At 41.5% G+C, this 27,625-nt stretch overlaps 2 protein-coding genes across 2 annotated transcripts in view; one reads left to right on the top strand and one right to left on the bottom strand.

The window, feature by feature from the left end:
* Slc16a10 (solute carrier family 16 member 10) overlaps nucleotides 1–27,625 on the top strand; it is a 93,790-nt gene that overhangs the window by 36,753 nt on the left and 29,412 nt on the right. The window contains exons 2-3 of the mRNA XM_027402174.2: nucleotides 20,306–20,450; nucleotides 24,628–25,081. Coding sequence (XP_027257975.1) covers nucleotides 20,306–20,450; nucleotides 24,628–25,081 — 599 coding nt within the window. The remainder of the gene's footprint in view (nucleotides 1–20,305; nucleotides 20,451–24,627; nucleotides 25,082–27,625) is intronic.
* Nucleotides 3,078–3,699, bottom strand: LOC100769775 (60S ribosomal protein L17). Its single transcript, XM_027402175.2, has one exon. It carries the CDS (start codon nucleotides 3,658–3,660, stop codon nucleotides 3,106–3,108), a length of 555 nt encoding a protein of 184 aa, XP_027257976.1. The 5' UTR covers nucleotides 3,661–3,699; the 3' UTR covers nucleotides 3,078–3,105.

Here is a 27,625-nt window from a genome sequence, read left to right as displayed (position 1 = left end):
TTAACTGCTGTCACTTACCAGTGCATATAGACCATTCTCTGCCTTGGATTTGGGTTCCATTTAGCTGCATTCCCCTGCTGTTTTTTCTCTGAACAGATCTGCTATAATAATTGACTAGCTTTTCCCCACCATGCATATGTGTGAGTGTGCACACCTACACTTGTACATGAGGTGTCCTGCTCTATTGCTGTCCACCTTGTTCCCATGAGACAGGGATTCTCACTGAACCCTGGAGTCCCAGTGGTTCTCCTGTCCAAATTCCCTCTATCCCACAGCTGGGTTTACAGACATGCTTGTGACCATACCTGGCTTTTTACATGGATTTGAAGGATTGAATGCAGCTCCTCATGCCTCACAGCCACCCCAATCCCAGCTAAAGGATATAGAATAGACAGTCAGAGATGTAAGCAGCTAAGGACACGATCTAGATTATGGCTGTCTTTGCACCCTGACAGGGCTACTTATCAGTGGTGAAATCTTGAACAAACTACTTTCTCTCAACATCGTGGTTTCCCTAGGCAAAGAAGGATACTCATAATGTTATTCCAGGGTTATGCAAAGCACCATCTGCCTTATGGTGAAGCATAAGTCTCGCCAGATGTTCTAATAATAAAAGTAATACATTGTTAAATATGTGTAGAATTCAGAAAATTGTGCTTAGCAAGAATTGGAGTGAATAGATGGTTGCCTCTTTGTGAGGGTGGCAGGAGTATTTTGTGCTGGGAAAGATGACATTAGAACTAAGACTGTAATTTCTGGTCTTGAACCTCTAATGTAGTTGTTGTTCACCAGGATGGTTTGCTTAGGAAAGAATTCTTTTTAAATTTCTAAATCATTCCTCTGCCACTGATAAATCCATTTGGTGAGTGAATCTTCAGAGAACTGACTGTACCTGGTCTCTTACTAAGTAGCTCCGTGGCTATTTGAAGATTCAATTGTTGTGAACCTCACCTATCTTGTCAGTGAAATATAGTCACTGCTCCTTGTTTGCAGGGCTGCTGCAAACACTTAGTGACAGCTGTATAGGCAGAGCTGGTGGCTGTGTGCCTGGCCCTTTGGGTTTTGTTTGTTTGTTTGTTTTTTGATATCTTTTTGTTGGTTCTCTGTAAGATCTGACAACATTGGAATTAAATTCATTATTCTCCTCTCCCTTTCAAGTTGCCTCAGGGAGGAAATCCAGGAGCTTTGCTGGGCTTGCCACAAATCTCTGACAAGCCACATGTAAGCAAAGTGAGTGTTTCCATTGGACTTGGTTGCAGGCATGCCTGCCCATAACAACTTCAGCCCATGGGAGTTGAGGCAGGAGGATTTCTCAGAAAGCCAAAAAATAAAAGAGAACAAAATGCAGTGCAGAGCAAGCGCACTGATTGTGCTTTCCCACCTTATACCAAGTTTAGGAGCTGCTAATGATGTCTGTTAGGTTCACAAGCAATGATATCTTATCATTTTACTGTGTGTGTCTAGGAAGGTGTAAAACTCATGTATGTACAGGAATGCACAAAGACACAAATACAGTTTCAAGAATGATTATGGACATCTTTATCAAGAGAACAATGTGGGCCTGCAGAGGTGGTTCAGATGGTATGAGTCTGAACTGTCTTGACAAGAGCGACAAGTACATATACAGCTCTGAAAGATAGTTTGGTACACAACCGGCACTTAATAAATGTTACTGAGCTTTGTGTTGGGGTATGGAAGGACAGTGGTTTGAGATTAACAGAAAGTTTACTTTGGAATTTGTCCTAGACCTACTTCCATTACTTGTACTTGGGTAAACCCCTTTGAAAGTAAGTAGCCCTCACCACCCTCTTGAAGGGGAGAACACTGTAGCTGCTTCAAACAACCTCATTGGCCCTCTGAACCCTGTAAGGTGTAATATTCCCTCCGAAATTTTAAGCAGCCCATGCTGTTATGAAGGAACAGCAAAATAAAGTTTTATGATTTTCTGAAATTCCACAAAGCAGTCTATCATTTCAGTCAGGCTTTTTCTGAAGTTTCCTGTGCTACTAGGTTAGCTTTGCAAATACCCTCATTACTACAGGAGTAATTACTTTTGGCTTTCAAGAGTTCTGGCCGGTTAGTAATTAAACTATGATTGTGGCTAAGGAAGACCAGCTATGAGCATGAAACTTTTGTTGCCTCCTACATCTGCCCCAGCCCGGGAAGCTATGCTCTGACTAGCCTTAGGAAATCTGCCTGTGTCTTGTGTACTTGATCTGCAAATTCAATCTGTTCCTAGGAATTGTGATCATAGTTTCCAATCTTGAGACAGATTTTTATGACCCTTAGCAGTAGTGTTTGCTATGTGCTATTTGCTAGGTAGTTTTACTGCTATGTTCATGTGATTTTAAAGACTTGGTCATACACCTTGATTGTTTTCACTAATGCTGGTGTCAGTTTTCTTTATAAAATTATTTTTTATTTTATGTGAGTGCATGTGCACACATGCATATGTGTTTGTCTGTGTATGTGTGTGTGCATGTGTCTCTCTGTGTGTGTGTGCACATGCTCAAACTCATTTAATCAGAAGGGGGGTTGGATTCCTTGGAGTTGGAGGCATTTGAGAACCACCCAGTGTGGGTGCTGGATTGTAAATCCAGTCCTTTGATAGAGCACTAATTGCTCTTAACCACTAAACCATCTCTCCTGCCTGCTAAAGTTAATTTTTATGATTATTGATTGTATATACCTTTAGTATAAAAGATCAGCTTTCTAGAGAGCTTATAATGCAAGAATGATATTCTCCTGCCATGCTCCCCCTCTTTGGCACTCCTATTAGAAAGGCAGTGCCTTTTTTAAAATAATATTTTATTTATTTATTAAGTATACAACATTCTGCTTCCATGTATATCTGCACACCAGAAGAGGGCACCAGATCTCATAACTGGTGGTTGTGAGCCACCATGTGGTTGCTGGGAATTGAACTCAGGACCTCTGGAAGAGCAGCCAGTGCTCTTTACTGCTGAATCATCTTTCCAGCCCAGGCAGTGGCTTTTTTAACTCATTTATTTCTCATGGCTATCTCATCTTTATATTTTATTTATTTATTTATTTATTTATTTATTTATTTTTTTCACTTTTATCTACATTTATTTTATGCTGAATTTATTCCCGTGCCATAAGTTTTTGTTTCTTCAGTTTCTTCTGGGATATCTTTTTCTTCTGTGCAACCTCCTCTTCTGGCTTTGGAACAATCTGTTCCTTTTCCGTGAGGATCATTTCGATGTGGCAGGGGGAGCTCATGTATGGGTTAATCCGGCCGTGAGCTCTGTAAGTTCGGCGGCGCATCTTAGGTGCTTTGTTCACCTGGATGTGTTCAATGACCAGAGAATCTACATCTAGACCCTTAAGCTCAGCATTACTCTCTGCGTTTTTAAGCATGTGCAGCAAAAATTCAGCACTCTTTTTCGGCCACCGACCCTGTGTCCAGCCCCACTGTTTGGCCTGGGCGCACCTGCCGACTCCTCCATTGTATCGCCGGAATGGCACACATTGCTTCTTCAATGTGACATCTTTCAGGTATTTGGTGGCTTTTCGGATATGCATACCCTTGATGGCCTGGGCAGTTTCACGGGTATTCTTAAAGTGAACCCGGAGATTTGAACCTCTTGACTTGCATGATTTTGTAGGGTTTTCTGGGTCGAGAGAGTAGCGAACCATCTTCACAGGTTACCTCAGGTCGCTTACAGGAAGAGGAAGTGCAAGCTATTTATTTATTTATTTATTTTGAGACAAGGTTTCTCTGTGGCTTTGGATACTTCCTCCAACAAGGCCGCACCTCTTTATAGTGATACTCCCTTTGGGGCCATTTTCTTTCTTTCTTTCTTTCTTTCTTTTTTTTTTTTTTTTTTTTTTTTTTTTTTGTTTTTTTTCGAGACGGGTTTCTCTGTGGCTTTGGAGTCTGTCCTGGAACTAGCTCTTGTAGACCAGGCTGGTGTTGAACTCACAGAGATCCACCTGCCTCTGCCTCCCGAGGGCTGGGATTAAAGGCTTGCCTTGCACCACCAATGCCCGGCCATCTTTATATTTTAAAATAAATGCCAATATGTCTATATTTTGAATTTTCAAACTAGGCTTCTACAACTATCCTTCAATGGAAGATGAAGATTTCACCCTCCTCCGCTCTTTTCTCAGTCTCTTATCACAGGCTGTGGACTGTTTGAAGCAGTTAAAAGGCAGGCTAATGTACAGAGTGAAGCACTCTACTCAAATACAAGCCGTACTACACTCAACATTTGTGTGAATGCTTTAAATCTTAGTTACTAAGTTATACTATGCTTTGGATTTATTCCCCCAAAGTTCATCTATTAGATTCTTTTGGGGTTTTGAGACACTGTCTCTCTAGTATGTGGCCCTGGTGGCCAGTCCATGTTATTCTATTGTTGGAACACAAAACAGGTTAAGGTACCTAATAGGAAGAAGCATCTAGACTCTGTCTGGCATAATGTTTTAAATAAATTCCAATTGCCATCACCAACACCATCTGTGGACATCAGTATCTCCCGCCTCATCCTAAGGAAGAGGCTGGTATGACAGTGGCAAGCTGGTCAGCTGCAATCCTTCCTTCCAGGCCTTGCTTGTGGTATGGGGAAAAATAGAATTTGAACCTCCAAGGACAGGGCACTGATAAGAGAAGATAAGAGAAGCCCAGAGGGGCTGGTAAAGCAGACTCAGCTTCTTCTACCAAAGATACTAGTAAGCCAGGTCCTTTACCCCAGAGCAGTCACTAGACTGTGGGGTAGTCCCTGCATTGGCTCTAATGGGAAGTCCCTAACTGGGTCAGAGGCCAGCAAATGAAGGAGGTTCCATGTTACAGATATCTACTTGCACAATATCAGGATAGTTGTTCTCTGGGCTCATATTTTGCTTTCCACAACATAGCAACTTAACTGTGCTCCCTTTAAAAATTTGTAACACCCAAAATTATAAATGTGAGGTATGTTTTTCAGGAAAATTATCCATGTTGCATTTCTCTGCTTCCTTTGAAAGGGGTTCCTTCTGGCAAGTAGTAGCCAAACCCAGCCACACTCTGAGATTGTTTCTGCCTGACTTCTGCCCAAATTTGTTTAAAATAGAGAAATTCTCTGGGCATGATGACCACATCTGTATTCTAGCACTTGCAAGGCAGAGGCAGGGGAGCAGCACAAGTTTAAGGCCACTCTGTCTACATAGTGACTTCCAGGCCAGCCAAGGTTACACAGCGAGACCTTGTCTCAAAATAAGACAAGGGGCTGGAGAGATGGCTTAGTGGTTAGGACTACTGACTGCTTTTCCTGAGGACCCAGGTTCAATTCCCAGTACTCACAAGGCAGCTCACAGCTGTCCATAACTCTAGGTTCAGGGGATCTGATGCCCTTTTCTAACCTCTATGTGTACCAGGCACGGACATGGTACACAGACATACGTGAAGACAAAACACCCATATACATCACATAAATTAGGAATTAATTCAAAACAGAACACCCATCTCCCAAAACCAAAACCAAACCTAGCCGAACAACAACAAACACTCAAAATACAGAAATTCATAAAATTCTCCATTATATGTATAAAACTTTCAGGGGCCAGAGAGATGACTCTGTGGTCATGAGCACTTACTGTTCTTACAGAGGACCCAGGTTCAGTTCCTGACACCCACTTGGTGACTCACAACCATCCACCCTCTTCTGGTCACTGTAGGCATTTGCATGCACATGGTGCACAGGCATACATGCAGGGAAAGCACCTGTACATATAAAAATTTTTAAAAATTAAAAAGCAAGAATTTGAATGTGTGTGTGTGTGTGTGTGTGTGTGTGTGTGTGTGTGTATGTATGTGTGTTCGCGCATGTGTGCGCACAACTTCAGCTATTATTCCTTAGGATTTTGCCTTGTTTTGAGCCTGCAGCTCACCTACTAGACTAGGCTGGGTGACCAGTGAGCCCCAGGGAGCCATCTGTGTCCACTTCTTTAGTACTGAGATTATAAAAGCATGTGTCATCCCACCTGTCTTCTTTACATTGGTCTGGGGATCCAACTCTAGTACTTTATCAACTAAAGATCTCTTTAGCATTAAAATTATTTTATTTGTATATGTGTTTATGTTGTCTGTCTGTCTGTCTGTCTCTGGGCACATGGGAACTAGATAGAGGAGGCTATCCAGTATCTGTTCTTTGTCTATAATTCTCCTCTGTGTTCCCCTGAGACAATCTTTCACTGAACCTGTGGTTAGGCTGGCATCCAGCAAGCCCCAGATAGTTGATCCTCACATCTCTTCCCCCTGCCCAACTTTGCCTCCGCCCCCGCCCATCATACTGAAGTTACAGGTGTGCCTGGCTATTCCTGGCTTTCCGTTATGGTGGGGATTTGTGTCAAGCCCTCCTGCTTGTGCAGCAAATGCTCTTACTCCCCAAGCCTGCTCCCAGCACCTGGGAATCTTGCTCTGAGCTACAGTTTTAAAAAGAGATGTCTATTTTATGTTCAGGATACTGAGTAAGTTGCTTTCATTTTCAAACAAATCCCATCTTTCCTTTATCCCATTCCTGGATTTGCTTGTTTTCTTCGTTCTTAGTCTCTGCTTGTCATGGCCATTGTCACTTTCCCAGACCTTTATCATCTGTTTCTGTCTAGTGAATCTTCAAAGCTGTTGATTCTCTTACATCTGCTGGGTCCATTCTCTTGGCACCTTACTGCTTCTGAATTTGGATCATTGTCATTATCACTTGATGTAGTCTTCCGATTTCTTCCCAGTTTTCCTCATGAATAGTCTTTTCCCCAAAGCCATAGTGAAGTTACCAAAATACCATTTGATCATGTTATTCCCAGGTTAACCAAGCATCGCTGTGCTATGATTCTGACACATCGTTAGGAAACCACTTGCAGGCATTCATTTTGCATGTGCTATTCCCTTTTCATGGAATGACACCCTCCTATGCTTCCCTCTATTCTTTGCCTGAGAAAGCCTGTTTATCCTTCAAGACAGTTTGGGTGGTACCCAGAGGAAGGAGAGTCTGGCTGTCCCTGGCCTCCCACATCTAGTCTGTGCCCTTTCCTAAGAGGTCCCATAGTACAGTTACCATACTGCTCACTGCCCTGTTCCTGTTTGCTTTTCCTGATGAGAGCTGTATGAGATTAGGCACTTAAGACCCCAGTGCCCAGCAGGGTCTATGGCTCAAATGTTTCTTGAATGGCCAACACTCTGTAATGTTCCCTTCCTATTTATAATTGTCCATTGAGTTCACTGAATTCTAAATGTAATGATCTAGTTTTTTACTTTTGTAGCTTATTTGTTTATTTAATCAATTTCAGCCTTTTGTATATAATGGGGTTTGTGTCAACCATGATATAATTTTTTATTCTTAGCTTTTGTCTCCATAGACTGGCACTTCTTTGTGGGCAAAGATTGGCATCCATGTTAGCCCCTCTGTCTTCTGAGATCTAGGCGAGTGCTGGTACACACACTGTAGTCACTCCCTATACTTGCCAAGTGGATGAATGTGTTGGCTCACAATCTGGCAAGTAGAACTTTTATTTTTCAGCTCTTGTCCTTAGCTCTATTCCATCCAACATTTTTATTATACATAATTTAGAAATGTTTCATCACTACATATGACCTTATTTTTTAAGTCACAAAGCAGAACAAGGCTATATTGAAAAGTTCAAGAAAAACTTGCATGGAATCAAGGCTGTTTCATTGTATTCAAATTCTAATGATTGATAACTTGCTGTGTTTTCAGTTTTATGTGTAAGAACGCCTGTGTGTGAGTGTGTGTGTATGTGTTTGCAGAGCACGGTTTTGGAGGGAAGGGGGGGACCTTGTACTGTGGACAAAGGAAACAGTTTAGATTCAGCCCTCTTTGAGAAAGGTAGAGAGGTGAGGCTTTAGGTATCCAGTGCAGCTTCCCTTTCAAAGACTGAAGAGTTAGGGTTGGTACTCCCTCCCCCCCTCCCCAGACAGGGTTTCTCTGTGGCTTTGGAGGCTGTCCTGGAACTAGCTCTTGTAGACCATGCTGGTGTTGAACTCACAGAGATCCACCTGCCTCTGCCTCCCGAGGGCTGGGATTAAAGGCGGGGGGCCACCAACGCCCAGCTGAGTTGATACTTTTTGTGTTTACAGAAGGATGTGAAGAGGGGTACATTCAAGGTGTACTGTAGCATTAAAGAGTTACATTTGGAGAGACAAGTTGTCAGTATCCCATGTGCTTTGTCCCCCTCCACCGTCCTCCCCCCCCACACCCGGTGTGTGTGTGTGTGTGTGTGTATGGCAATGTCTCTTGTCTTTGTGTGTATCCCGTCATGTGTTGTCTCCACCCCCACCCCCCATCCCCCCCTGTGTATATGTGTGTGTGTGTGTGTGTGTGTGTGTGTGTGTGAGAGAGAGGAGAGAGAGAGAGAGAGAGAGAGAGAGAGAGAGAGAGAGAGAGAGAGAGAGAGACTGATGGTCATGTTGGAGAAGGAGAACACTGAGGCAGTTTGTTGGACCATCCATCTATCTGGGAGTAAGCTGGCTCTGATGTATTACTTCACAGAAAGGTGCAGAAGCAACTTTGTTGGGTCCTATCTAACCAGTTAGTTGAAAGAGTTACTAAGTCCATCTCCCACATTTAAGGAAAGTAACTTCTCTTTTTTAAAATTTTAATTACATTTTTATTCATCTAGTGTGTGTGTGTGTGCACGCATGGGCCCTGGATGAGCCATGGTGCCCATGTGGAGGTCAGAGGACAACCTTCAGGAGTTGGTTCTCTCCTTCCACAGGGGTCTTGGGGATTGAACTCAGGTGGGCCATCAGGCTTGGCAGCAAGTTCCTTTTACCAACTGAGTTTTCTTGCTGGCCCAGAAGCTGTTTATCTTGATATTTGAGAATTTAAAATACATCTTAGCTTCTTAAAGCTCAGTAGAGAAATTAACATTTAGGTGAAGAGCAATTGACTATCTTGTCACTGTTTTGGAGAATATTTTTCAATAATTATGTAAAAATTTAGTTGAAAAACTTCCCGTTAACCACCTTCCCACTCTCAATCATCAATCCTGTTGTAATTTCAAAGATTAAAGAACTATATTAAAAGGATTATGTGTGTATTTATTTATACTGCTTTATAGTTGTCAGCTGAGGTGTGCTGACCAGAAGTTCTAAAAGCAGCACGGTTGTTTATAAGGAGTGATGGAATGCACAGAGCAGGGCTCTGGGCCAGGCAGTAAATCCAGAGGCTTCCGCTTACTTTGTTGAGCACGCTTAGGCAAATTGCTTAATCACCAAGTAGTGGCTACTTCACCTGGGGCTGTTGAAGACTGAGTGTAGTGCCCAAATGGCATCTGCCATGTGGCAGGATCTCACTTAATGTTGGTTTTCATTTTCCTTACAAAGACAGAGATATGTGCCCTGAGTACGTTTTTAGCATTCTGATCTCTATTAGTTATGGCTTTCACTCTTGTCTTAGACCTCATGTCATGGCAGTGGTTCCTGCAGTCAGCACAGAGAGAAGATACACATTGCAGGGGAGTGGTGTTTTTGGATAACTGAGAATTTAAAATAAGTCAGAGTCATCTGAAGAAATGATGTTTAGGTGAAGAACAATTAGCTATTAACTGTTTTGAAGAATATTTTCAATACTTTATAAGAACTCAGTAAAAATTTTGTATTTCCCACTCAATATAAGATCATCAATCCAGTTACTATTTCAAAAATTATATGTAGTAGTAAGACTATATGTGTATTAATCTATGTTACCTTATTCCACAGGGATTTGATGTGGTTTTGAGCATCAGAAAACACATCCCAAAACAATCAAAAATAAGATCTGGAATGTGATGTTCAAACCAGATAGAAATAACCTTTAATGTAGACAGACCATCGTACCATGTGGTTATCATAAAGCAATGACAACAAAAATGTAATAGAAGAGATGACTACAGGCGAGAGTCTCCTATTTCTTGAAGGAAGTAAAGTGCTTTCTCCTTAGCTTATAGTACTGAGTGATGAGTGGACTTTCGCATTGTCCTTGCAGCGGAAGTAGCAGTAGAGTTCATCCGGCAGCTGCTCTGATGCCTGTCATGAAGCAGAGGCAGTAGCACCAAGAACATGCTCAGCTATTCCAGGAGGGCCCAGGGTCATAGCACCTGAGTGCACAGGCTCCCTGTCACCTAAAGTAAGGCCACCAAAATGAAAGACCCCTGGAGTCTCAGGCCCCCAGGATCCCCTGCTCAGAACCTCGACGACCCCAATCACCAGGTGGAGTCGAAAGCTTGATGCAAACAGCACGAGGCTTTATTGTAGTTGTTTAACAAGCTAACCCCATGTTAACTCGGGCCTTTCATCCACCCACCATGGTGGATGGCTAGGAAAGACAGTGAGAAGCCAGACATAGAGATCTTAGAGGGCAGTGTAAGGGGAGTGTCTAGGGGTATGCACAGGCTCAGGATTGGTGTGCTTCCAGGCTTGCCCTGTGTTGATTGGTCAACTGGTTGTTATGGCCCATAGGCCCTCCCAGGGTGGTTGCTATGCTCTGTGTGTCATTGCTGTGCACTTGTCCGTAAAGCACACCCAGAGCCATAAAGCATAGCACCACCAGCTAACTTCTGATTGGTTCCTTGCCACGAGGCAGGCATCTGACCTCCTAGTGACCAAGGCAAGGTCAGGCAAGCATGTTTTAGACTGTTATGGCTGCTGAAATGGGGAGCTGGTCCCTTCAATACCAAAAGTACGTGAACAACTTAAAAGAATGGTTTTGCATTTTTTAGTTTTTAAATCAGATTTGTATAATTTATTTTATGTGAAAGTGTTAACTCTGTCTGTTTGTATATCATGCGTGTGCTTGGTTCCCAGGAAGGTCAGGAGAGGACATAGGATTCCCTGGTACTAAAGTTACAGATAGTTGTGAGCCTCCTACCATGTGAGTGCTGGTAATTAAACTCAGGTCCTCTGCAAGAGCAGCAAGTGCTCTTAACTGCTGAACCATCTCTTTAGTACATTAAAAAAAATCATCTTAAAAAATTTAAAAGTTCATTTTTATTTATGTGTATATGTGTGTGCCTGGTTTCCTGTATTGTATCACATATGTGCAACGACGCAAGAGGCCAGAGGCATTGGATCCTCTGGATATGGAGTTAACGGATGATTGTGAGCTGCCCCAGTGTAGGTGCTGGGAACTGGATTTAGGCTCTTTGCAAGAGCAGCAAGCAAGTGCTCTTAACTGCTGAATCATCTTCTTAGCCCCTTAAAAATTATCTTCAAATATCATTGTTTTCAGTGGAACTTTTTAAAAAGGAGGCGACATACATAAAATTATTAATATGCCTGAGGAGGAGACTGTAGCACAGGAGTAACACATGAAGTGTGAGGCTCTTGGTAGAGTTTTTGATCAGCACTGTCCAGGAGATTTGGGTCCCATGCTGTGAATATTCTGTTGTTGAATTACACTGGCTCCATCTCTATTAGATGAAGTGAGAATATTGTGAGGGTGGTGTCCTGTAATGGGAACCTAATCATGACTTAACACACTGACCTTATGGAAGTGCACTGAGGGAATCTAGCTTCTACTGTAAACAGTAATAAGGTTAAACCATTTATTTCTCTTAGAGGAATCAATCTTAATAAATAAATGAGGTTTGCAGAAATCCAAACTGTAGATCTAGATTAGAAGTGAAAATAAATTTCTCTTAAACAAGACTATGTATACTGCTGTTAATTTCCAGCAGACATAAATATGAGCCATAGAGGCTTGGGAGTTGGTGGAGGTTTGATTTCTCTTTTTAAGACCCCAAAGCTTGTTATTTTTCATATTTTAGGGTAATACATGATATATAAGTTCAGAAATGTATACTTAGAGCAATATAGCTCTAGTCTAGCACCTTCTGTGTGATGTGAACTGTTATAAGGTAGCAGAAATGTTAGTCCTTCCGTACTCCTCACTGCCCTCTTCAGTCAAGTCTCTAAGCCATCATCACCTCCAACTGTTTTACCTAAGTGAACTTTATACATGTACTTTTTGTGTGTGTGTGTGTGTGTAAGTTGTGATTAAAAACCATTGCAAATTAAAACTTTAGTTAATTTTAAAGGTGACTGGTGCACATACATACCTGCTGTAATCCCAGCTAGTTGGGGATGGACTGTAAATTTGAGGCCTGTCTGGCTTATAGTGCAAGATTTCGGCCAGGTGGCAATTTAGCAAGGTCCTGTTTCAAAATGAAAAATGAAAAAGGCCCGAGGATGTAGTTTGGTGATACCACACTTGCCTAGGCGACACAAGGCCTCAGGTTTCACCCCCACCACAGCAACAATGACAGCTGTTGAGATTTGAATGGGGTCAGTATTACTTTGAAGTTAACTACTAACAGAGTTTTGATATTATGGACAAAACATTATGATTGTTATCTCATCACCTAAGTCACAGCTTACTTTTATAATTCCTTCCCCTTCTCCTTACCCCTATCCCTCCTTCATCTCTTTCCTTCCTCCCTCCCTCCCTTCCTTCCTTCCTTCCTTGAGACAAGGTCTTGCTGTTTAGGCCTGGCTTGGCATAAAGTTTACTATGAGGCCCAGGCTGGCTCTTGGATTTACAAGCTTCTGCCTCAGCTTCCTGATTTCAGAATTACATGCACATGCCACTACACCTAGAATTACTTTTCTAACTTTCTGAGATGAAAAGTATATTTTTGAATTTTCTCTGTTTAGATGAAAGGTTACAATCAAGACAGGAACCCTAGAACAAGTCCAGTGATAATGGAATTAGAGACACCACTATTAATTTAAGGTTGATATAACGTAGATCCTGATGGTTACATATAGATGCATAGAAGCTTGGCATAGCACTGCATGCCTGTAATTCCAGCTACTGAGCCAGAGGGACTATGAGTTTGAGGCCAGTCTAGGCAACATAGGTGAACCCTGCCTTTAAAAAGCAAGCATATAAACAAAACTCTAAACTTATGTAAGTGGGGGCCATGTCAAAGAGTGACAAGGCAAATGAAAGAGCCCTCACAGAGCTTCCAGTAGTGAACAAGATCTGAATATAACCAAACCATGTAGTAACTGAATGTGGGTGAATTTGCTGATCGATCACCCATGCAGAGAAATTCCAGTTTATGTAGGCAGACACTTTGCTCCCAAGGTGAAGCTTAATTCTGCAGTGTGGGCTGTACTTAGTGGCTTCCTTCCAAGAGTACAGTATGAAAAGGGGGAGGAAGGCAGCCTCACAATGGAGGATCCTAAAAACACCACTCAGCTAGGTGGGTGAGGTGATAAGTCACGTTCACTAATGTGCCCTTGATAGGATTTGACAGGGTGCTAGTTTATGACTGTACTACTGTTCCTTCGGAGCACTCATAGCTCCACAACAGCCACATCTAGGGACGTTCTACAATATACCTGATAAATACTCAGAGCTTCCAAGCTTAGCAAACAAGAGGAAGTCAGGCAAACTGTCAGAGTCAGGGAGCCTAAGCAGACTTGTCCTTAAATATGATGTGGTGTCCTAGACTGGGTCCCAGAACAAAAAAGGACATTAGGTAAGTTTAAAGAAATCTGAATAAAGGACGCTATCAATACCAGTTCCCTAGTGACTTGAAAATATCATACTAATCAAAGATATTAAAAAAAAAAAGAGAAACCAAATAGGGGTAGGATATGTGGTTATTGTCTATAGCATCCTTATTTTTATGTAAATCTGAAACTTTTCTTCCTTTTTTTTTCTTCCTCCCTCCTTTCTTTTCTTCTTTCATTCGACAGTATCTTACAGTCCTGGCTGGCCTGGAACTTGCTATGTAGACTAGGCTGTCCTTTAATTCATAGAAATCCACCTTCCTCTGCCTCCCTAAGTGCTGGGATCAGTGGCAGATACCCCCATACCTGGCCTTTTCTAAAATGAAAATTTATTTTTAAAAAGTTTATGAAGGAGGCTGGGCATGGCAACCGCACCTGCAATTTCAGCAGTAGGAGGCTGAGGCAAGAAGATTGATTGGCTGACAGATCCAAACCCTCTCTCCAACCAAGCAAGCACAGAATCCTCCCACCTTATCCTTAAACATGTAGTCATCCTCATGTTGATATGGCTGTTTGGTGGGCTGTGGGATTATTTCAAACAAATGACTGTAGTTGGCATTTTATTGGCATGAGACTGGCTAACATTTGGAACTTGGGTTTATGGGATCATCCTGCGTGGGGCTGCATTGTCTGTATTGACTCTTGTTTTCCCCCTCTCACTGCCTAGTGGTTTACACTCTCTTCCATCCAGCATTCGTAATTTCCAGTTGAGAACCCTGGCTTTGGAGTTTCTTGCTCTATAGTAACATTCAGGTTTCGTAGAGCCACGCAGCATGGAATCCTTGTCTGAGGCCAGTTGTGCTTGTTAGAAGCATAGTCCCCACCCAGGTCCCTGTGCCTCCAGCCTCCTTTCACAGACATAGAGGGGAAGCTCAGGCCTCTGTCGCCCTCCACCATCCTGGGTCCTTTCCAGGTTGGCAAGCTCATTGGTTTGGGTGGGTAATTTTTGTTTTTATTTTTTGATAGTCAAATGCTAACAGATCTAACCTGAAGGGCTGATCTGTGGAAAGTCTCCACAACAGAAGGGATCAAGAAGACGACAGACTGTCTGAACTTGAAAGCAAGGTGGGGAGACTGTAACAACGACAAAAATAAAATAGTAAGATGGCACCAGTAGGAATTCCAAGATATACACAACACCGAAAAGACCAAATTTATGTGTTGTATAGGAGCAGAGAAAGAAAAATCTCACTCTAAAGGCAAGGGAAACATTTTCAGAAGGACTGCAACAACATTTCCCGGAGACAGGAAAACAGATACAGGAGGCAGTTAGGGCACCAACTAGACTGTTATAGTTAAAATATCAATTATACAGAACAAAGACATTAGATTGAAAGTGGCAAGAGGGAAACACTAAGTTGCAAAATGCACGTCTATCAGAATAAGCCAGGTTATCAAACAGAACCTTTAAAAGCTAGAAGGACTTGGAATAATGTATTTCAAATTCCCAAAGATTTTTAACTGCCAGCTCAGAAAACTATACCCAGAAAAGCTGCCTGTGATAACTGAAGGAAAAATAAAATCCTTTCATTTTAATAGACTAAAATGAGACTAATGGAACTAATGCCTACCAAACAAGCTCTATAGAAAATACCTGAAGAATCCTTCAGACTAAAGAGAAAAAAACAAATCAATCATAAGGCCACAGGAAAGAATAAACTATAATAGAACAATGCAAAATAGAGGAGGAGAAAAAGCACAAACCCTATACAATCAACGAAATGGCAGGATTCTCTCTCTTTTTTGAGATGGGGTTTCTCTATTATGTAGCTCTGGCTGCTCTGGAACTCGCTTTGTAGACCAGGCTGGCCTCTATTGCTTGTGCCGCCCCTGACTCCCCCACTCCAGCCTCTGTCCCTAGAGTTCTATGTTTTATTTTGTTGAGACAGAGCCTTCCTTATGTTGCTCAGGTGGATCTCAAGCTAGCTATGTACTGAGTGCTAGAATTACAGACATGCACCACCACATCTGGTTAATGCGGTCCTGGGGATTGAATCCAGGGCCTGGCGCAAGATAGGCAAGTGCTTTACTAGCTGAGTTGCATTTCGAGCCCCAGTGCTTGGATTCTTTAGCCACATGTTGGAAGAGTTTCCAATAGCAAATGATTATTCATTCAAAAATTTAATTGTTCTTAAATTTGATTAGATTGCCATAACATCATCAATTGCTAATTATTGTTCCAACTGAACATTCTCCTGCAATTTTAGGAGAGGCATGTAGGTACAGCAGTGTGAATTTCAGCAGTGACTATTCCATTTGATAGGTGGTCCAGGGTTTGGGGTGAAGCTTTAAAATAGTACCAAAAACTTGAAAATCTTTAGAAGGATTCTTGATAGAAAAACATTTTGTGAGGCCCTTCAGAGCTTTATGCTGTGACCTCTTCCCCCAGGCATGGACAAAGCACAAGGGTCATGCTCTTGTACTTGGTATCTAGCACAGGGTCTCTAGAGTGAAAAAGCACCTTCATCCATGGGGGAGGCACAGAGGACAGAGATAGCCCCTGGAAACTCCGACAAGAAGGGACTGGAGAGAGGCCTCCATGGGTATGAGCAGTGGCTGCTATTCCAGAGGACACAAATTTGATTCCCAGCACCCACAAGGCAGCTCACAACTGTCTGTAACTCCAGTCCAAAGGTTTTACTCTCCCGGCCTCCTCCAGTGCTGGATGCACATGAGGTACAAACACACATGGAATAAATCAATTAAAAATATTCAGCAGTCCCCAATGCAAGAGCTGTACAGGAGGTTGCTGGCTTGGGATTTGAAAGGATCTGTGTGCTTCCTACAGATCAGAGGAGGCCAAGTAGGTGAGAGGGTAGTTCCTTAACTGTTCTGACCCCAGCCCAAATAGACTGCCTAGAGGGATGGTGAGACTCCTACAGTCTTATGAATGACAGCCAAAAGCCATCAGTAGTGCTAGAGCCAAAAGGAACTCAGAGGTAGGACTCTGAAGAACCCACATCAGCTCCAGTCAGCATCTGCTGTCCTTTGGAACACCACTGAAAGCGTAATGTCCTTGCTGTCCTTCCACCAGCCTTGGAGGGAACTAACTAGGGATGGGGAGAGATGGGAAGCAGCTGAATCCGAGTTCTTCCCGTCATCCCTGTGTCTAGAAAATATTCAGTTACCAAACAAAGACTGGCATGTTAGCTGGAGTGGGCTGCAGGCTTTCTGTTACTTAGCATGGACAAAAAGACCACAGGAATCTGCTAAAGTGCTCATCCTGTGTCAGAGGACACGGTTTCCTCCACAGATGGATGCTAAGAGGGTAATCAGCAAACTGTATGTGATTATATCTTGCTGTGGGTGCTATTTCATAAATGTCCAAGCCTGTAAGTTTTCATGTTTGGCTTAGGCACAGTGTCCTATGAGATGACTCATTCCTTTAGTGCAAAATAATGACTGTTCTGTCTATTTAGTACTTATGTTTCAGTTTTTGGCTTTCTTTTGTATATATTCTTGCAGAATCAGCAGGAAGTGTGATTTCTAATTTTCAAGAATTTTTTTCTTGTGAAAGATAATACATTTTTAGAAAAGGTAAAACTATATGTGGTTTTTACCAAAATCCACAGTAGTCAAAAACTTTTGCAAGGGTTTTATTTGTGGTTATGGTTTTTTTTTTTTTTTTTTTGAGGCAAAGTGCACTTTTACTAGTGAACATCACATGTAACATATGCTCTTAGATTTCTTGGTGTGCTTTACTATTTGATGGTAATACCTTGATTATAGAGGTGCCTTTATCTAAGGATGGGTGGTAGTGTTCTATTCTGCTGGGTTTTAATAGTGTATTGTTTCTTTTTTGTTGTTGTTGTTTGTTTTATTTACTTGTTTTTTGAGACATTATCTCACTATGTAGCACTGGCTGTCCTAGAGCTTACTATGTAGCTCAGGCTAGCCTCAAACTCATAGTAATCTTCCTGCTTCGGCCTTCTGAGTACTGGAATTAAAGGTGAACGCCTCTGTACCTAGCCCAGTAAATCATTTCTTTAGTATGGATTACCAAGATTTTTTTGAATGTGGTTAAATTACTACTGATGAAAGATTTCTTTTTTAAAGACAGCATCTATGTAGCTTAGGCTGGACTTGAACTCACAGCAGTCCTCCTACTTAGAGCCACCCATGTGTTAGAATTACAAGTGAGCCACCATGCCTAGTAAAATATTTTATTTTAAACCACAAATAATTAGCAGTTGGCCACGATTACCTGTTTCATTAAAATCACATTGCTCTAGAAAAACTATGAAAAATTCAAATATGTACTGTAAAATTGCCACAGTATGCACAAGACTAAAACTTTAAATGCATGGAATGCTGAATCATATATATATATATATATATATATATATATATATATATATATATATTCATTTTACTTAAGGATGATGGAAATTCTGAAAAAAAAGAATGGCTCAGAGAGAGTGTATGGATGGGTAATCCAATTAATAGAGTCCTAAAAATTATCATTCATAAACTACTTAGTAAAAATAGCTTTGAAAAGTTGTCAATCTCAAATGTCCACGCAGCTCACTCTCCCTTGTCTGCAGACTGAACTTCTATGTCTCTTCAGCTTCAGTCTCACCTGTTCAGATGATCCCATTGCCTTCTTTCCAGTCAGCCATTTCCCTTCTCCAGAGCCGCTGCTGATGTTTGTTCTAGGTTCAATCTTAGCTGATGTTTTCTTGGTTGAGGCCTTGGCTTGGAAGGAGCAGGTTCACTGACAGTCTAGCAGACTGTCCTGCGGTGTCCTGCTTAGTTAGTTTGGATCCATACTGCTCTTTGTATTCTTTGGAGATGTTCTCTTCAGCACCAGGCTGGAGAGAGAGAGATGCTCTGTGGGTAAGAGCACTTGGGCTCTTGCAGGACTGCATTTGGTTCCGGCACACATACAGTTCTTTCTGATAAACTAGAATCATGGCTATTTAAGTATATTATGTACATAATTTAAGAATGACTTAAGTGCATGAAATAAAAAAGTGTGAAGTTATCAATATGGTCAAGCTTCATTTAGACCTAGTACTAGGAAAGGGTTTTTTACAGAGTTTGGTTTTCATGCCTCTGTTAAGGAAGTAGTGAAACACAGGCAGGAAATTTTCAGAGCTGCTGGAGCTAAAGATTACCTACATTCTTTTTCTCTCTCATGCATTACATCTCTACCTCAGTTTCTCCTTCCTCACCTTCTCCCAGTCTCTCCTGCAACCTCCTGTCTCCCCCAGATCCACTCCTCCTCCATCCCCCCTGCAAAAAAACAGGCCTCTCAGGGATTTCCACTGAACAAGGTGTAACAAGTTACAATAAGACTGGGTACAAATCCTCATATCAAGGGTGAACGAGGCAACCAAGGAGGAGGAAGGGTCAGGGACACCCCCCACTCCCACTGTTGGGAGTCCCATAAGAACACCAAGCCACACAACCATAAGGTATATGAAGAGGACTAGCTCAGGGTCTGTGTTTGTTGCTTCAGTCTCTGTGAACCCCTACAAGCCCTGCTTGGTTGATTCTGTGGGCCATGTTCTCATGGATCACCTAGTCTTACTGTTACAAGAACTTTTAGATTAGGAAGTGTGGTACCTGGGCACTGAGGTTCACTTACACTTTTCCCAATCCTCAGTAATTCTGGGAAGGTATATGTCAAGTCCATTTCCAAGATATTTAAACCATCTCAGAAGGGGAGTGACTTCTCAGGGGCAACTTTATTATAGGGCTTGTTGTACAGCTACATTCATGTAGGCCTTATTAGCTTATTTTTAGAAGAATGTCTAGGCTTGATGACATTCAGTTCTTTAACACACTGTTAATGAACATTTGTACTTAATCTTTTCAGCTTTTGTTTTGTTTTTTATAGAATGAGAAGCAGAAACCATGATTTTTGATAGCTACTACCTTTTTTTTTTTTTTTAAGGTTGTGGAAAATAACATACTTTCAAAGAAGAAAAGAGAGAAGAGAATAGCGTAGTTTTATAATTAATGATAAAAACAAATACCCTGTAGTGACTCTCCAGGTCAGAAATAACCTACTATGTATAAGTCAATCTCTAGGACAAAAAAACAAAAATCCAGCCCAGATGCTATGCGGATGATCAATCACTCCTTCACTGTTTGTTATAAAAGGATAGTAATCTACTTGAGTTCATCACAGCCAAGCTGGTGGCCCACATCTGTAGTTCTAGGAGTCTGGAAGACTGTTGAGACAGCAGAATTGGGGTAAGTTTGAGGCCAGTTAGGGGAACATAAAGAGTTCTAAGCCAGCAGGGGCTACAGAGTGAGACCCTGTCTTAAAAAAAAAAGAAAAGAACATTCTAAAGTGAAGAGTTATAACCACTGCCCTGATTTCAGTGGTAATTTTTTTTTTTTTTTTTGCATTTTGTCCTCCCCAGTATCAATTCCTAATCTAAATGTGTGTGTATTTTTGAGGGTCTTATTATGTCACCCAACCTGACTCAAACTCATTTTTCTTCTGTCTTTGCTTCCCAAGTGTTGGGACCATAGGTGTGCTTCACCAAGCTCAACTCTCTTTTTAATTTTTTTATCTAATGCAATTTGTTTCATAGATTAGAAATTGCTTATGACCACACATGTGAATTAGACAGGGCCATAGAGGAATGTTTAATTAATTGAAAAGCACAAACCTTACAAGAATTCAATTAAATACAGTTGCTGTATGACTCACCACTGGCGGAGAACTTAAGCTGGTGTTGCAGTACCCCTCTGGTTACCAGTGTGCACCAGCGCTCGGATGGGCTGAGTGCAGTTGGCAGTGTTGTGAGGCTCTCTTCTCTCCTCTCTTTCCAGCGTGGGTCGGCTCGCTGTCCATGGGCATGATCTTCTTCTGCTGCCCCATAGTCAGTGTCTTCACAGACATGTTTGGCTGCCGGAAAACAGCTGTCGTGGGTGCTGCCGTGGGGTTCATTGGACTCATGTCCAGTTCTTTCGTAAGGTAAGGATGTGTCTGCTTCCCGTTGCTCTTGAAGAGCTGTTAAATACCTTCCAGTGTCTTTGCTATTTATGAGGAAAATCCCCTTAAAATGCCAACAATTGGAGATCAGAATTGTCGCTCATGGCAGCGCACCTGAGGTGGCCAATTATAGATGTCAGGATGCATGTGTTTACTGGAGCCAAGAAAAATGTTTTTCCTTTTGTTTAAACCTATTTACATAAATCTCCTAAAGGATTCAAGTTATATCTATGAGTTATCTAAAGCTATGGTTTCAGTTTAAAGTCACTGCCATCTTCAGATCTCAAGGATTCTAAGGGATATACATACATATACACATACACATATGCATAAATATACACATACACACATACACACACTCACATACATATATGTACATCTACATATACATTTACACATACGTATACATACACACACACACTTTTTTTTTTTTTTCCCGATACAGAGTTTCTCTGTAGTTCCAGAACCTGTCCTGGAACTCACTCTGTAGCCCAGGCTGGCCTTGAACTCATGGAGATCCACCTGCCTCTGCCTCCTGAGTGCTGGGATTAAAGGCGTGCGCCACCACTGCCCAGCCTAAGAGAAATGTTTAAGTAATAAGCTTGATAGGAAAATTATTTTATTGTTGAGAATAAGAGCTTCTCAATTAGTGCCAACTCAAGTAGAGATCTCCAGTCTATGCTTTGAAAAATAAGAAAAAATAAAAAGAACATATTAAACTATTTAAATACCATGACAAGATGAAGTGGTTAAATACTCTTTAAAACTTAATGTCATATGTGACATCTATTAGAAGAAAGATGCAGGCCTCCAAAGAACTGTGATATCAAAGGACACGTGGTTCTTTCTGTGGTTCTGAGAACTTTCAGTTAGAGGAGCACTGGTGTTCTCCAAGCACTGGTGTTCTCCCACTGGTAGCAGGAGGCAGTTAGCAAGGAGAAGCCCCGAGACCGTTCTCAGCTGGTCCGCACTTCCCACTTCTTTTGTTTCCCTGCCCACCCTCTTGTTTCCTTACTTGAAAAACAGTCATGGGTGGGGTTAAGAAGGGATCTAGGTTGTAATATTGGCCCTGTTTATTTTAAGATTTTTCATATTTAGTCAGCAGAATCCTTAGCTTCTCTCACTTCACTTCCTAGTAGACACACACACCCCTTCCTCAATCTAAAGCAGGCACTTAGCTTTTGTACTTCTCCACTTAAAATTTTATTTGAGTTTTTAAAAATTATACTTCTTAGTGGAAAACAGGTTTTCATCTTTAAGGAGCCTTTCTGACTGCTTCTAAACTTTTTATTTAAAAAGAAAAGAAGTTTGTTTGGAATTCTCCAGATACTGCTTAAGAACCTGTGGCTCTGCCCCTTGCTGAGGGTATGGAGAGCAAGTGAAAGCCTGCAGAGCCTGTTATGCATTTCAGTAGGAAATCACACACACAAACACCAAGCATTTTCTGGGATTAAAGGTGTGTGCTACCAACGCCTGGCATGTTTTTCAAACCTTTCTGACTAGTGAAAAAAATTTTACATTGTAACCCAGTGTGTTCCTCTCTTTCTCCCATCCCCACATCTCAAAGTGCAGAAGAAGCAATTCTTGAGGCCACATTGACCTTAATAATATGTAATAGCATGTCACATGACTCGTTTCTTTAACCCACTACTCAAAGGCTGTCAGGCCAACACAGTGTACCACGGAGAAAGCTGGTGTAAGTTCACCAGCGTGAGGTGGCAGGTCCGACTTTCTAGTGATTCCACTTTGGCCTTCTTAAGAAGCCTTCTCTAGCACACTGGGTCACTTCAGTGCCGTGGCTCTGAGCCCTTGTGCATGTGATTAGAATCGTATAGTCTCACTGCCTTACACTGCAGTTAGATGTCAAACACTGAAATCAGCTGTTTGTCATGAGGACAGATGTAAGGGACACAAGCTCTGTGAGGGCAGTGACGGGGAGATGGGAGACCACTCCCACTAAGTACATGAGATTTCAAACCATGTGCAAAAGAATGGTTCTGGCGTATGTTCATGGCTGTCTGGTTTATTGTCTCCATACTGTGGAGTAACTGTAGCACTTAATGTTTGTGATGATGATATTATCAAAACTATTTTTAATATGTATTTTGAGGAAGGTAGAGAAAAGCATATAAATATTACATTTTTTTCTTTAAAATTTTGAGAATTTGAGAACTTGCACTTATTTAGAGAACTGCTTATGGGGAAAATTTGGTACAGAATGAAGCATTGTGAACTCAAGGTTAATCTCTGCCATGTAGTGAGAAACCTAAAAAACAAAACAGACAACTTCCCCCTCCAACCAAAAAGAATGAAGCACCGACTGTAGAGATGGCTCAGCGATTAAGAGCACTGGCTGCTCTTGCAGAGGACCTGGGTTCAATTTCCAGCACCCACATGGTGGCTCACAACTGTCTGTAATTTCAGTTCCAGGGATCCAATGCACTCTTCTGGCCTCTGTGAGCAACAGGCACACCCATGGTGCACAGATGTACATGCAGGAAAAGTACCCATACACATAATATAAAGTGATAATAATTAAAATATTTTTTGAAACAAAGCATTGTTTGTTCTTCATAATTCTTACTGGGGCTAGGGATGGAAGTATTTCTTTATGCCTACTGTGAGTAATTTGAAGACACAAATACTTTTCAATACTTTCCCACCAAGTTTCTGTTTAGTGTGTCTGTTGAATCAAGAGTGGAGATTTGAGCAGGATGTGGTGGCATGTGCTTTAATCCTAGCACCCAGAAGGCAGAGGCAGGAGGATCTCTGAGTCCAAGGCCAATCTGGGTACAGAGCAAGTTTCAAGACAGCCAGGGATACACAGAAAAACCTTGTCTTGATAAAGCAAAACAAAAACAAACAAACAAACAAACAAAAAGAAGAGTGGTGATGTAGTAACTTGTGATCAGAATGAAGTGAGGCTGACCTGGGAAGGCCTAGAAGTAACATGGGAAGGAAGGGCATCTCAGAGGATTGCCAACGTGTCTTCATCTGATCAGAGTTGAGTTCCTTGTGATTCCCTCACTATATTGGTAAGTGAGCACTATTGTCCAAAATTTAATTATTAACCAGCTTTATCTACTGATAAATAGCCTTTTAAATTGGACTTTGAAAAAAAAGAAAGAACAAGAAGAGAACTTTTAACTTATTTTCTGTTAGTCCTTACCTTACTTGTTTCCAAGCACATAATCCTTCACCTTCCTAAGAGATGTACAATTATTTGATTAAATTAAAAATTCTTGCATTCTTCTGAAACATTAAGCAATAAGTTACTTTAAAAACTTGCAGACTGGAATCACTGCTGAGCACACTTAATTCAGTCTTAATGCAATCGGAATATGATTTCTTCTTACCTTGCACAATGCTGGGAATAGCGCAATACAGGGCGAAGGTTGGTTGACAGCTGTAGGACAGTGGGGGTGGGAGGAGCACAACTGCTCTTGAATTCAAATGTCCTTGACACAACACTGAGGAGACAGTACCAGACATAGTCTTTTCTTTGACCATATTGCTTAGTAAGCACCTGGGAAAATGCCATAAAAATAACATGTGTGCACAGTTAAATTGTAATTTGAAGTCCTATTGAACAAGATTTTATTGTCCCTTCCTGGCAGCAGTCTTTATTTCTGAGCTGTGGAGAACATAGTTCTTACCCAATGCTGTATGTGTATGGTTCACCAGAAGTCCTCGGCAGGCAAAGGGGAGCAGAATCACTGATAACCTTAGTGGTTATATTTTTATACAATCAAACTAAATTAAAATATTTTACTGCTATATTCTTGATTTATTATACCTTTCCCCATTTTTATTTTCAGAAAACAGGTTGACAAGATTTATTTTTACTAAGGGAGTTCCTTTTAAGAGTTATTTAATTTTATTTCATGTTTATGTATGTTTAAATACATATATGTATGTGCAGCATGTGCATGCCTAGTGTCCACAGAGGTCAGAAGAGGCCATCAGATCCCCTGGGATTGGAGTTATAGTGGTTGTGAGCTGCCATATGGATGCTGGGAACCAAGTCCAGGGCCTCTGCAAGAGCGGCTGATGCTCTTAACTGTTGAGCTGTCTCTCCATCCCCTTATATAAGGTTTTCTTTTATTAAGCACCATAAAAAAGATTAAAGCTGCTTTCTGTCTCTTTCATCTCTATGCAGCTCCATCGAGCCTCTGTACCTAACCTATGGAATCATATTTGCCTGCGGCTGCTCCTTTGCATACCAGCCTTCATTGGTTATTTTGGGACACTACTTCAAGAAGCGCCTTGGACTAGTTAACGGCATCGTCACGGCCGGCAGCAGTGTCTTCACAATTTTGCTACCTTTGCTTCTAGGGAATCTGACAGAAAGAGTGGGCCTCTTTAACACACTGAGAGTCCTCTGCATCTTCATGTTCGTTCTCTTTCTGGCTGGCTTTACTTACCGCCCTCTTGTTTCCAGCGTCAAAGAGAAAGAGAGCGAGAGCAGCAGATTCTCCTTCTTTTCCAGGAGAACGTTTAGTCCTCCAAAAAAGTTTTTCAATTTTGCCATCTTCAAGGTGACAGCTTATGCAGTGTGGGCTGCTGGAATACCACTTGCACTTTTTGGATACTTTGTGCCTTATGTCCACTTGGTGAGTATGCATCTTTGGCTCTGTTTGTAATAAATGTCATCAGATCACACAGGGAGATCTAGAAGAGCAAGACAGGTCAGGGTGACTTCCACCTCAGACATTGTCCTGATTGTGACCCCAGACTCTGGGAATTAAAGGTCTTTCAAACAAGAACAGTTTCCCCATCAGACTATTAAACAAAGACTCTTATGGTACACTCCAGCATTTAAAAATTCCGAATGAAAGCAATTTCTAAGAGGATGACTAAAATCTTGGAGCAAATTTTACCAAGGTAAGATATTTGATATGGGTGAGATGGCTTAGTGGAGAAAGGTACTTGCTGCCACACCTGACAACTGAGCTGGATGTCTGGAACCCACGTGTGGAAGGAGAGAAGTGACTCCTGAAGCTGTCCTCTTGACCTTCAGTGCGGCATCTGTGAACCCCTTTCACCAAAATACATGGAATAAAAAAGATCTGATAGGTCACTTCTAGAGGTCCTTGCTGATCTTATTCAGGGAAAAAGCTAGTATAATGAATGACCTTGTAATAATTCTCAACAGAGGATGCAACAATTAAGTGGTTAACAAGATGTCAGTGACTGACACAAAGAAACATTATATCTATTTGTGGGCTACTTCTGGAAAAACAGGAATTCTCTTCAGAGAAGAATTTGAGAAATGATAGGCCAGTTTTAAATGCTAGAAGACCCTTAAAGTTTTATGGGAAATTAGGATTTCAAGTACCCAAGCAGTTTATATTGTTTTCTTTTCTTTGTTTTTTCAAGATTTTTTAATTATTTAACTTTATTTTATGTGCATTGGTGTGAAGGTATCAGATCCCCTGGAAATGGAGTTACAGACAGCTGTGAGCTGCCATGTGGGTGCTGGGAATTGAACCTGGGTCCACTGGAAGAGCAGTCAGTGCTCTTAACCGCTGAGCCATCTCTCCAGCCCCTTATTGTTTTCTTACATGTCAAAATTCAGCCTATTTATACTGAAATGAAAATAAGCATCATCAAGAGACTTGTCCTTAGCAAAATGTACTCAAAGGTGCTCTCTCTGTTTCCTCCACCTTCTCTTTTTCTTCTTCCTTACTGTTGTGGTGGAAAATAGATATGGTTCAATGACAAACAAAAACGACATTTGCTTTGGTTCTTCTTTTGTGCATGTACTAACTACAGGTGTGGACTTGTGTTTTTTCTTAACCTTATAGTCTATGTAGGGACATCTGCAATTTTTCTTTAGTTAAAAGTTTTGGTGAAAGTAACAGTGGCTCATAAAATTACTGGGCCTAGAGGGTCAGCTAATAAGTATACCACAAGTCCTTTGTGGGCTCCTGTGTGCAGCTCAGAAAGTAATTGAGCCAAGGAATGGTGATGAGAGGTAGGGAACATGCCTGGATTTAAGAATAATTTGATTTCTGAATTCTCCATATTGTTCTCTTGCCAGCACAGTTGAGGAAGCAGCTGGGCTGGAGGTGAGCTGGTCTATGGAAGGACTAGGGATTATGTCCCAAGCCTTGTTCTTTGTGGCATTCATAGTAGATAAAACCTGACCTGACAGTCTCTTTTCATTCTTCCAGTTGTCTGTAAAACTATTAGTTCTTGTTGGAATATGAGTCTGTTAATCAGCTTTGCCAACATACATTTGTCTCTTACTCAAGGATACATTTACTGTGTAATCCCCTCTTCTCCCTGTTTTGAGACAGTCTGGAGCTCAGGCTGACCTTGTCTATCTTCCTTCCTTGCCTCCACAGTTACAGGTGTGTGAAACTCACATTCCCCAAATGGCAACGTGGGAATTTTGCTATTTCAAAGTTTCTTTGCTGGGCTCCTCCCTGCCCTACCCCTATCATGAGCATGTCCCAAGCCTTGTTCTTTGATCCTTTTGATGTGTGTCCACTGGGAGTTTCATCCAGTTTCCTGAGTTCAGACAATACACATTATTTCGGCATCTCTAGCCTAGATCCTTTACTGAATTTTCACCAGAGCTCTATGTGCAAACGCTTACTTAAATACTGGCATTTGCATGACTGCTGGCTGTTTCAGACATAATGTGAATAGCCACGGAGACCTGATCTCACATCCCCAAACTTGCTCTGCCCTTGACTGTCCTTCCAGAGAGTCAGGCCTCAAATCTCCATTGTTTTCTTAGCTCCTCCTTCTTGCCCATCACACCCGTGATAGACTCAGCAGATACCTAATCTGACCACTCCACTTTCATCAGTATCAGCACTCCCCAGGCCACCTTTGTGTAGAGGTCAATGAATGACTTGGAGGAATAAGTTCCTCTGTCCTGTGGGTTCCTAAGATTGAACTCATGCTGTCATCCTTGGCTGCAGGCACCTTCACTATTGAGCCATCTTGATGGCCCCATAATTCTGCTTGTTTCATCAGGGTTTTCACCCACTTGTTGAGTTGCTATATAATGCACACACAGATTGTTCTTACACTTTTGTTGTGTTTAAACTGTATGGTCTGCTACATAGGTCCTAAAAGTGTTTTAATTCCTCTGTCATGGCTGCTAAGTTAATTAAGTTTGTATATGGCAATAAACTGCCACT

This window comes from Cricetulus griseus, chromosome 2 (genome assembly GCF_003668045.3).
Source record: "Cricetulus griseus strain 17A/GY chromosome 2, alternate assembly CriGri-PICRH-1.0, whole genome shotgun sequence".
In the NCBI taxonomy this organism is placed as follows: domain Eukaryota; kingdom Metazoa; phylum Chordata; class Mammalia; order Rodentia; family Cricetidae; genus Cricetulus; species Cricetulus griseus.
This window is presented reverse-complemented; position numbering and strand designations above follow the sequence as displayed.

What these genes read in the sequence shown, in the direction of transcription:
- LOC100769775 (XM_027402175.2), bottom strand. Translation starts at nt 3,660, where the DNA reads ATGGTTCGCTACTCTCTCGACCCAGAAAACCCTACAAAATCATGCAAG.